The sequence below is a fragment of the Eurytemora carolleeae genome, unplaced genomic scaffold (assembly GCF_000591075.1).
Source record: "Eurytemora carolleeae unplaced genomic scaffold, Eaff_2.0 scaffold393, whole genome shotgun sequence".
Lineage (NCBI taxonomy): Eukaryota > Metazoa > Arthropoda > Copepoda > Calanoida > Temoridae > Eurytemora > Eurytemora carolleeae.
Genome location: NW_019397023.1, coordinates 146,045 through 157,720, shown reverse-complemented (window position 1 = coordinate 157,720; position 11,676 = coordinate 146,045). Strand labels below are relative to the sequence as shown.

The following is an 11,676-nucleotide window of genomic DNA, read 5'->3' as shown; positions in this document are numbered from 1 at the left end:
AATACATAATACATAATACATAATACATAATACATAATACATAATACATAATACATAATATACATAATACATAACACAGTGGTAAGCGATCATATCAATAAATGAAGACGACTTTCGTTTAAAATCATGATTTATATTATGCTTTTAAACAATACGGATACGCATAAAACATAGTGGACAAAAATTGCCAATTAAAAAGCTTCTCTTTCATTACTTATATAAGAAAGTCGTCTTTATAGTATTGATATTATCGCCGACTACTGTACAGTGTACATAATACATAATACATAATACAGTTATGAAAGATCTGTAAATCCTGAGTTTAAGCACAAATTCGACGTTCAAAACTCCTACTTTGGGGGTGGGTACGTTTTCAGAATTGGTTTTTTAAAATTTTTTAATTAACGCGAGCGAAAATAAAGTAAAAATTATACAGTAATCTAATTAGATGGTAAGGAACATATTTCTCAAAAGAAATGTGTCAATAAATCAATGCTAAAACCGATTATTTCGTTTACATTATCATATTGAATTTCTTTTTTTTCTTTGAATTTATTCGCAGATTTCTTCAAATTCTTCAAATGTCGTCTTTCAATAATAATTCTAAAAAATCTGCAGAACATCTTTGTGAATAATGATAAAATAGAAACTAATAATTAAACAAGATTACTTTTTTTCGATGATAAGATTATTTTTTTTTTATTTTCTCAACATGTTCCTTTACATGACGTCTGTAGTTTATTGTAGAACTTTTTTACATTTTATGTCGTCGTTATTTACAAATTAAAAAAAACTAATTCTGAAAACGTATCTACCCCCAAAGTAGGAATTTTGAACGTTGAGTTTGCGCTCCAACTTAAGATTTACAGATTTTTAAAGAGTTTAATATGTCTCAAATGAATCCGAAAGAAGTTTTCCACAACACTGCATACTCAGTTAAACTGCCTAACATAGCCGGTCCCTTTAAAAAGTTTTTTTGAAAACGAACCAAAAAGATTAGGTTGGATTGTTACTGACCTAGGGTTTTAAATTCCACCCATTTATGAACAAATGGAAATGAAATGTAAATTAAAATTCTGAAACAGCATATTTTCCTCTCCAAAGCAAACTATTTATTTTAGTAGTTACTGTAGGACTCATATAACTGTGGACTCTAGGAAGGTGATTGTTACTTGTTATACTCAAGATATGATTTTTAACACTTCAATGAACATTTGACAAATTGTTTTTTTGGTCTCACAACAGGGGCGTGTAGTTCTTCCTTGAATTTTTACTAAAGATAAAATTAATCATACCTTTGGGTATGATGACTACCATGTGGCCGGGTTGTCGAATAGATACCGAATTAAAAAATTTGAGCTGCGTTGCTAAACCGCCGATTTAAAGTTAAAGATTATAATCGGTGGTTCAAATTTGAATCGGCTGTAAGCAGCGGCTGTAAGTTCAGCCAGGGTTAGACCTGGATAAAATTCTTTAAATTCTGATTAAATTATTCTGCAGATTAAGAGTTCCCAGATAAATGTGCCCCCTACCTTCTATAACGTTCTTGCTGAGACTCTGAGCAATCAGCATGATGCAAAAAAAGTTTTAAACATATTTGCAAATTTTATTCTATTCTTTCTAAACAACAATTGATGAAATTATGTAATATAAACAATAAACATGAATTTACCACCGCGTGAAAGACATTCTGATAATCGCGCGTGACACGCTTAAAAACATGCATCATATCCAATATTCATCTCTACTCTGAGAGTGAACTGTAGTACAGTACACAATCGTACATGATGATTGTAATTTGACTTTTTTTTTGCGATCAATGTATTCGATGGTATGAAAACTTGAATAATGATACTTCAGAAAGTTTGTAACTAAATAAATGGCTGATTTAATAAAAGCTAACAAAAGAAACATTGCGAGAAAAAAATTTACGTTGTACAGTGTACGTTGTACATTGTACGTTGTATATTGTACATTCTATCTTCTTCTAGGATAGAAATCCACCAGGGGGAAAACTTCTATCTTCTTCTAGGATAGAAATCCACCAGGGGGAAAACTTCTATCTTCTTCTAGGATAGAAATTCACCAGGGGGAAATCTTCTATCTTCTTCATAGGACAGAATTCCACCAGGGGGGAAATCTTCTATCTTCTTCTAGGATAGAAATCCANATTGTACATTGTACATTGTACACTGTACATTGTACATTGTACATTGTACATTGAACATTGTTTAATTTACAGTGTACACTGTACACTTGTATACTAAAGTGAATTATTAACATTTATCACAATAAAACAGAAATGCCTTATCACTTCTTCCTTTTTTTACAAGAAAGTTGTTCAAATGCAATAAATAAGAAAATGATATTTTGCATCTTTTTTTTTGGCAAAAAAATGAAGATTAATTTTCTAATGTTTGTTTTTGTACTACACTGCTAATTTAAAGGGGTTTCTCTCTCATAAACTGTCAATTCTCAAATGTAAAGATAAATTAATGATTTCCAATTTTCGACAAGAAAAGACGGACAAAATCAACTGTTTTACATAAAACTATAAAAAAAATAAAAAACGACGAGTTAAAGGTTTTCTCATAAACCTCGTGGATATGTGCAGTGGAACACGCTTAGCAGAATATCTTAGTTGGTTCATTGTGTTCACTGTTCATAATGATTAGAAGATATCCATGTGTATTAAACTGGTTCACTGTGTGTCATTTTACAATGTACACAAATGCTGGGTTGATTCATTTAGTATTTTGTACAAATCTAAGAGAATCATGGTGTAAACTTCAACTTCTCGTTTTTATATTTCTCTAAATTAAAACACTTTTTTTCAGTGCTTGCTTCATCACTTTGTGTATCTTACTGATCTTTCCTAGGGGGAAGGAACCCAGGATACCCCATTAGACCTGCGTACAGGGCCGCGTAGGGGTTCGATGCAGCACTAGAGCTAGGTGAGGGTTGTTGTACACTACTCATAGCAGATCTAGTCATCATATCCTTGTATGCCTGAAGTGCCTGAAGCTCAGCAGTGGCTGTGCTAGACATATATCCCTGCCGAAGTCCTGCGGTGGAAGCCAGTCCAGACCCTGGTGAATTAAATCCTAATCCAGCAGAGCTGAAAACTAATCCTGAGCCAAGTCCTATTCCTTGTGCTCCTAAACTACTGGATAGTCCTAGTCCCGCCAATCCTGAAGCCCCGCCTAGACCTGCTAGACTTCCTGCTGATCCCAGCCCGCCGTGACCGCCAAGCCCTGCCGCCGCAGATAAACTTGCTGCGTACGGTCCCAGAGCAGCAGCGTTGTAAGCTGACATCTGCTGACTGTAAAGAGCAGCATAGTACTGGGATAACGGATCCATACTATTAAGTCCAGGGAAGCTGGCAGCAGCTGGAGATGCTGCTGCTGATCCTGGTGGTTTACTAAACGGAGACATCAAGGCTTGTAAGTACGGGTTGGTGGTGGGAGGGGCTGATGAGGGTTGAAGACTAGAAGTTGGAAGGCTGGAGAGACTAGAGAACGTTGTTTCTGTGGAGAGTCCGTGAAGCCCGGACATAGTAGAGGGTAGAGAGATCCCATAAAACTGTCCCGCTGTACTCCGTACTACAGGTGGCACTGGAGCTGCAGGTTTGGGAGGCGGGGGCAGCCAGGGGGAGGAGGATTGGGGCGTGGAGCGCTCAGGTTCAAGGATTCCTCGTATACCCATACTTAAAGGTGGGAAACTTTTAGGAGAATCATTTTTCCTGGAACTGGGTCGGCTGAGAAGTGCTTCTGCTGAGAATGGGGACATTTTAGATGTATCCGACCTAGGGGTACTACTACGACCGGTCGTGAGATCAAGACTAGCCTCAGCAACCTTACTCCGATCCTCAGGTTCTCGGCTGACCTCCGGGCGTGAGAGGTTGAAAGCTCCAGTACTGGAGTTGTTTGGTGGAGCAGATCTGTGCGGGGAGATAGTTCTGAACTCCATACTAGACCCAGAGCTAAGATCTAGAACCTGGTTCGGGTTTAGATCCATCTCTCCTCCCTCATCCTTCTTAGAAGCGGACTCTTTGGCCCGGATGAGATCAGATTTTGGACTCCCGTAAATGTTAGATGTTTGCAAGAATTGACAAGGACTTTGCAGTAATTTGGGTGGTTTCTTGGTATCAGGGGGAGGTTTACACACTTTCTGTTTCTCTTTCCCCGCCTTAGATTCCTTTTTAACCGGAGTTTCCTTAGTTCCGTTAACCCTAGCACTAGTTGTTGGTGATGGTACTCCTCCTTGCTGCAAGGCCTTTAGTTGCTGCTCGTAATACTTGAGTAGATTGTACCCATCTGTCCCAGGTTTAGAATCAAGGTTAAAACCTGATAACCAACTGCTCGGAGATTTGGAGGATGGAGATGTACTTGATGATGGAGAAGCAGTCGGAGGAACCGTTGCTCCGGGCCAGGCTCCGAAAAGTCCTGGTGAGAGTAAAGAGAACTGCTGAAGAAGAGCACTGGCTGTGGCGGCATTTTTAGATTCTAAATGCGGGGAGAGGGGAAGGGAGGAGGTGTGACTTGACGTCTTTTTACTAAGGGTGGTAGGAGGAAGAGGTTGGGCTACTCCAGGTTTATCTTCAACCCTGGGTTTCTTGGCACTGGGACTAGTAAAGTCCTGAGCCCTTGATTTATCCTTGTTTAACGAGGAGTATCTACTGGCGATCTTAGCGAGGTTCTGGAGGGCAGAACCTCCCTCCTCTAGAGGATTTAAACTGTTCGGAATTATGATCAAATCATCGATTTTTAATTTGTTTTCCTCTTCGCTTTGATGCAAGCTGGGTTCCGTAAGAAGCTGAAGAGGTTTAAGTCCAAAGGGTTTAACCTCCTTCTTTTCCTCGACTTTCTCGACGGTAGGGGGTTCCTTAACTTCCTCTTCTAGTGGTTCGTCTCCGTTTATCAGGTTTCCAGAAGTTTCATCCAGAGTTATCTCTCCCTTACCTTCATCACTGCTCATATGCAGTTCAAATGGTAGAAGAAATCTAAAACAAGAATCTGATTAAATCATCAGAATTATTTAAATCAAATCAAATAAACAATTATTAGTTGTTGAATTTAAAGAGACAATAAACTTAATTTAAATTTAAAATTACTTCATGAACCCTTTAAGTTATCTAATTTTGAAAGTTTAAATAATTTCTTAAGCTTAACCTTTCATAATGGCGCCGTGTACATGTTGCCGCACTAGTATTTAATGGATTTCCACCAAGGTCGTCGTACACAGACTTCCAGGCTTTCTTCGTAACACAACCATCATAGCCGCCCAGCTCACAGATTTTCTCATAGAAGAGATGGAGATCAACTGAAAAAACATCCATTTTTTAAAAAGAATTAAACACTCGCCTCAAACTCTGATTTTTAAAGTTTGAAATATTAAAGTCTTGAAAATCAGGTTGCAAAGATGTAAGGGAAGAAATCAATTCCAGTCTTAAAATGTATTTTTTGTAATCAAATTCAAACTCAAATAAAAAATGTTGACAAATTGGTCAAGGGGTTCCTGCGTTATGATTGGACATACAAACTATCAATTAGAGATTACTATGCTAAATAAGCTGTCCTAAAAACAAAAGCTGTTTAAAAGCATGTCTAGTTATTTAAAGAATTTTATTAACTTACTTTGTTTAAACCCGAGCATTGGAGGTCTTTCAATAGGAGTTCCTCTGTCTTCCATAAACCTGAAACAATCCAGTTATTTTTTCTTATTGATGTATTATAGGGACTGAAGCGTAATTTCAAGTGTTCCTCCATTTAAAGAGGGATATACCCGATGCACAACGCTCCTCCCATGAAACCATTGTCTGGTCCATTAATTTACAATAAACCCCCCTTCAAACTTTTGTCTCTTTATGCTCACCGTATTCAACGTACTAATTATTTACCCATGTAATTTGATTATATTCTTAACTTTTTATTTTGAATAATGTATTCTCTTCTTTATCGAATAATTAATTCATTAAATATTAATCAAGCATTGTAATAAAAAGGTTGACCTAAAAAGAATCCCCCCCCCAACTCTTTTAATTGCATTTCTACTTTCCTTTATCCTTATATACTTTTTAATGTAAACTTTATGTTTATTCTGCTTGCCATAAATTATGTTATTAAAAATTCAAAATTTAAAAGTAAACAGGTTAAAAATGGTTTTTCAAAATCTAAATATTCTAAACAATATTTACCGGCTATGTTAGGTAGTTAAACTGAAAATGTAGTGTTGTGGATAAATTTATTAGGATTCATTTGAGATATAAAACGTTTTAATCATATATAAATAGTGATACTCTTTACAAAATCTGACTATTTTTCGGTTAGTATACTGCTTATTATTGAATAACGACGACGAAAAATGAATCAAAAATTCTAAAGTAAACTAATTAAATGTTTATGAACATATTTCTCAAAAGAAATTTGTCAATAAATCAATGTTAGAATCAATTATTTCTTATAAATATATTGAGTTTCTTATTCTTTACGAATTTGTTCGCAGATTTCTACAAATTCTTTTCAACAAAAATTTCAGAAAATCTTCAAAAAATGTAAGTGAAGAATGAAAAATTACAGAAAGTAATAACTGACAATTTTTTATTTTCTCAACCTGTTCTTAAACAACTAATTAGTTTACTGTAGAGTGTTTGTTACATTTTTTTGTCGTCGTTATTTCATAATTTAAAAAAACGATTCTCAAAATATAAAAAAATCGATTCTCAAAATAAAAGCACCCAAATGGTTGATTTTGAAAGTCGACTTATCGCTCAGTAATTATATATCATTAAAACGTTCAAATAATCCGAAAAAATTTCTCTACAATACTTCATTCTCAGTTCAACTACCATACATTGCAGATCACTCCCTTTACCAAAAGTTTGAAAAAAAATTAGTTTAAAGGGACCCCATGCGAAAAGTAACAAAACCTAAAACTTAAGGAACCTCTCGCCATTCTTTAAAAACCTTACATTTTAAAGAGACATCAAACGGTATTATTTACTTTACAGGGAACACAAGTTTCCAAAAAAAGGACTCTGTGTAAACTTAGATGAATCTAGTATATTAAAGGGACTGGTTCCGATCTGCAATATGTCGTACCTGATGAGTTTCTTGAGAAAGATGAGTTCCTCCTTCGTGTTCTTCTGTGAGAGGATGTTAATGAGATCCTTCCGGGCCCCGGGCCTAGGGGGGATAGTCCCGTTCGTCTTAACATAATAGTTTTCAGGACCTTGGGGGATAGTCCCGTTCGTCTTAACATAATAGTTTTCAGGAACCTAGGGGGGATAATCCCGTTCGTCTTAACATAATAGCTTTCAGAACCTAGGGGGGATGGTCCCGTTCGTCTTAACATAATAGTTTTCAGGACCAAGGGGGATAGTCCCGTTCGTCTTAACATAATAGTTTTCAGGAACCTAGGGGGGATAATCCCGTTCGTCTTAACATAATAGTTTTCAGGACCAAGGGGGATAGTCCCGTTCGTTTTAACAATAGTTTTCAGGGCCTAGGGGGGATAGTCACGTTCGTCTTAACATAATAGCTTTCAGGACCTAGGGGGAATAGTCCCGTTCGTCTTAACATAATAATTTTCAGGACCTAGGGGGGATAGTCCCGTTCGCCTTAACTTAACATAATAACTTTAAGGACCAAGGGGGGATAGTCCCGTTCGTCTTAACATAATAGTTTTTAGGACCAAGGGGGGATAGTCCCGTTCGTCTTAAAATAATAGTTTTCAGGACCTAGGGGGATAGTTTATGTTCAGTTTGTTTATATTCCTCCCAAATTTGCAGTACACTATTTTTGTAAACAATCATACCTTAGGTTGTGCAGAATCCGATCCAGTTGAATCCGGTTCAGATCCCTCCGGACTACCGACATCATGCTTCCGGCGTTTTCGTGGTCGGCCTTTTAACTTCGGAGCTACAACAACATTATTATAAAATATAAGTTTAGATAGACAACAATCTTTAAACTGTGCAAAGAAAAGCTACAAAGAAAATTTTCATGAACCTCAATATAAAGATAAATATTAAATTATTGCAAGGCAAAAAAGATAATATAATGTAGAAAACAAAATTTAAATAAATGAATGCGTAAAATAAGAATAATAATAGTGCATGTAAAACTGTAATCTATTACTGTACTGTACTGTACTGTACTGTACTGTACTGTACTGTACTGTACTGTACCTAAATGATTACACAATTGTGGATGCTCCTCGAGTTCAGGATAATCAAATATCTCTTTGGCAAACATCACAGCTGTTCTCCTAAATCAATTACAGATCAATTAGTGATCAATTACAGATCAATTTAAGATCAATTTAAGATCAATTTTAGATCAATTAAAGATAAATTTCAGATCAATTAAATATCATTAAAGGATCAATTAGAGCTCAATTACAGATCAATTACAGATCAATTACAGATCTATTCCAGATCAATTAAATATCAATTAAAGATTTGTCAATTACAGATAAAGGAGTTGAGTTTTTGCCACAAAGTCTTATTTTCTAATCTCTATATCTTTGTAACCCAATGTTGTAGACCTTAGTCATTTCAAACTATTAATACTTATAGATAAAATAATCTAAGTTTGAAATATCAAAGGTTTACATCAAAAGATTGCAAAGATGTTGGAATCAGAAGATTTAAGTTTGTGGCAAAGACTCAATTCCTTTATGTTCATTTCTGATCAATTTAAGATCAATTATATATAAATTTAAGATTAATCAATAAGAACACTAACTACAGCCAATCTCACAAATATGAATACATAGCAAAAGCGCATGAAATGTCGTCTTGAAATTTATTTAAAATTTATGACAGCTGTAATGTTTCATCATTGGTCTGCACAAAAAGAAAGCTGCTGAGATTTTAGCAGCTCCAAAGGGTTGAATAGGATTTATGAAAATATATCCAAATATCATTGTAGAGTCATAAGTTTTTAGATAATTCTCAAGAAACTGCTTTTTTAATTCAAGGTAAATTAAAAGCCCTGAAATATGAAGGACAGCACTATATATATTAAACTCGTTTTTCCTTCTGCGGAAAAAATATTTGTTTTGATGAAAAATCAATATAATGAGTTAAACTTAGGAATTAAGCTTGTATTATAGTCAAGTCACAAATTTGTCCCTTTTATGGAACTTATTAACTCTCCTCATTCCCTAATTTAAAAACCCTAATGTCGTAATTCTAAAAAGTCAAAAAGTCAAAGTTTGAAACATCAAAAGTCATAATTTTATTTGGCATATCAAAATTTTAAAAAAGTGCTTTACCTTGTTTTTGTTGTGAATCCTCCGAGGGCGACAACGAGGCTGTTTTTCATCCATTTATCCTCCAAACCCTCCAACCTCTTCAATATACTTCGGTATCTGAATATATATTTATATTACAAGCTTGGGAACCCAGCTTGGCCAGGAAACCAATTCGACTTAGAACTCGCTAAGAACATTCCAGTGGTTCTACTGATTTATCGAATTAAAATTTGTACAAGTCGGTTAGGTGATTCATTAGTTATAATCCAATATACCATTAGAGTTTACAATATTTCAATATATATAATTTATATTAGGCCTCTTGTTTAAAACACTTCTGGCTTAAATTCTATTTAATCTAATTTGAAAATTATTTTTGTTTCAATTTTTATTTCTTTTTTACTATTGTTAATTGCAAAACACTCACCCACTCAAAAAAATATATTTTTAGATAAAATTAAAATAAAACCTGAAATAGTGAGGAGCAGAGACAACAACAACACCTTGTTCATCATCATCATTATCCCCTAGTAAAATAATAATAATAATAATAATGATAATGACAATGACAATGATAATGNCGTCTTCCTATTCTAAACGTTTCTGGTTATCACTTATGTGAGCTATAGCGGGCCAAACGGCTGGACCTAATGGGCTGAAATATTTTGAGGGAACCCTTTTGTACCGCGGGGGTAACAAAGTCTATAAAAATTTGACAATTTTTTTTTAAATATTCAAAAATTTTAATTTTTTCTTTCAAATCGATTTTTTTCAAAATTAGATTTAAAAATATTCCAAGGACAACGTTGGGGCACTTCAGCTAGGGACATTTAGTATTCAAATTATTGTTTGTTTGATTATATAATATTATCAATATTAAGATTTGATAAATAATAAAAAGCAACTTTCAAAAAATTATGGATGACGAAAAATAAAATCAAAAATATTTAAAAGATACATTTTTGTCAAAAAACAGGCTAAAAATTAAATTTAACCAAAAAATGTGATATTTCAAAGTTTAAATTATGAAAGGTCTACAACATCATATTTCAAAGATATTAGGATTAGAGAAATATTGTTTAAGGCAAGTAAACAAAACCATAAAACTCCTTTTAAAGGTTTACCTTATAAGATATTCCTTTAGCTCCGTACTCCCAGTTAACTGAACTACCCGGAGCAATCCAATCCACCAGATCCACAACCCGGAGAACAGCTTTCTCTCCTACAGCTATCATCTCATCCTAAACCAACATACATTAAAGGGAGTTAACGTGAAAAAAGTATATATAAAGGGGCTATAGGATGAATCCAAGTCAAATTTAGATACGAACGCTGCTTACTTTTATACTTCCTTCTTCTATAGCGCTGTAAGGAGGAAATGGATGAAAACACTTTAAAATGTTAAAAGCAGAGAAGACTAGTAAATTCACGGATTTCAAAAAATATAATATATATTTTATATATGCGGCATTCTCGATTTGTATATTCAAGGGATTGTATCCTAAAACCAGGATATATCGAAGGGACTGTATCCTAAACCAGGATATATTTAAGGAATTGTATCCTAAACCAAGATATATTAAAGTAATTGTATCTAAACCAAGATATATTAAAGGAATTGTATCCTAAACCAAGATATATTAAAGGAATTGTATCCTAAACCAGGATATATCAAAGGGATTGTATCCTAAACCAGGATATATTAAATGAATTGTATTCTAAACCAAGATATATTAAAGGAATTGTATCCTGAACCAGAATATATTGAAGGGATTGTATCTTAAACGAGGATATATTAAAGTAATTGTATCTAAACCAGGATAAATTGAAGGGATTGTATCCTAAACCAGGATAAATTGAAAGAATAGTATCCTAAACCAGGATAAATTGAAGGAATTGTATCCTAAACCAGGGTAAATTGAAGGAATTGTATCCTAAACCTAGGATAAATTGAAGGAATTGTATCCTAAACCATGATAAATTGAAGTGATTGTATCCTAAACCATGATAAATTGAAGTGATTGTAACCTAAACCATGATAAATTTAAGTGATTGTATCCTAAACCATGATAAATTGAAGGAATTGTATCCTAAACCAGGACTTTGGAAAGGGACATATTAAGACTTTAATAGAATCTCAGAAACCTTTCATAGAATCTAGAATATCAGAAACCTTTGATAGATACTAGTATATCAGAAACCGTTGATAGAATCTAGAATATTAAAAACCGTTGAAAGAATCTAGAATATCAGAAACCTTCGATAGAATCTAGGATTATAGAATCCTTCGATAGAATCTAGAATATCAGAAACTGTTGATATAATCTAGAATATCAGAAACCGTTGATAGAATCTAGAATATCAGAAACCTTTGACAGAATCTAGAATATCAGAAACCTTTGATAGAATCTAGAATAT

At 34.2% G+C, this 11,676-nt stretch overlaps 1 protein-coding gene across 1 annotated transcript in view; it reads right to left on the bottom strand.

The window, feature by feature from the left end:
* Nucleotides 1-2,791: 2,791 nt before the first annotated feature.
* Nucleotides 2,792-11,676, bottom strand: part of LOC111711197 (uncharacterized) — a 16,444-nt gene continuing 7,559 nt past the window's right edge. Inside the window, exons 3-11 of the mRNA XM_023485485.1 lie at nucleotides 10,430-10,499; nucleotides 9,728-9,785; nucleotides 9,280-9,375; nucleotides 8,189-8,268; nucleotides 7,816-7,919; nucleotides 7,101-7,207; nucleotides 5,637-5,695; nucleotides 5,172-5,322; nucleotides 2,792-5,002 (exon numbers count right to left, since the gene is read on the bottom strand). Of these exons, the coding sequence (XP_023341253.1) occupies nucleotides 2,863-5,002; nucleotides 5,172-5,322; nucleotides 5,637-5,695; nucleotides 7,101-7,207; nucleotides 7,816-7,919; nucleotides 8,189-8,268; nucleotides 9,280-9,375; nucleotides 9,728-9,785; nucleotides 10,430-10,499 (2,865 nt within the window). The 3' untranslated portion in view covers nucleotides 2,792-2,862. The remainder of the gene's footprint in view (nucleotides 5,003-5,171; nucleotides 5,323-5,636; nucleotides 5,696-7,100; nucleotides 7,208-7,815; nucleotides 7,920-8,188; nucleotides 8,269-9,279; nucleotides 9,376-9,727; nucleotides 9,786-10,429; nucleotides 10,500-11,676) is intronic.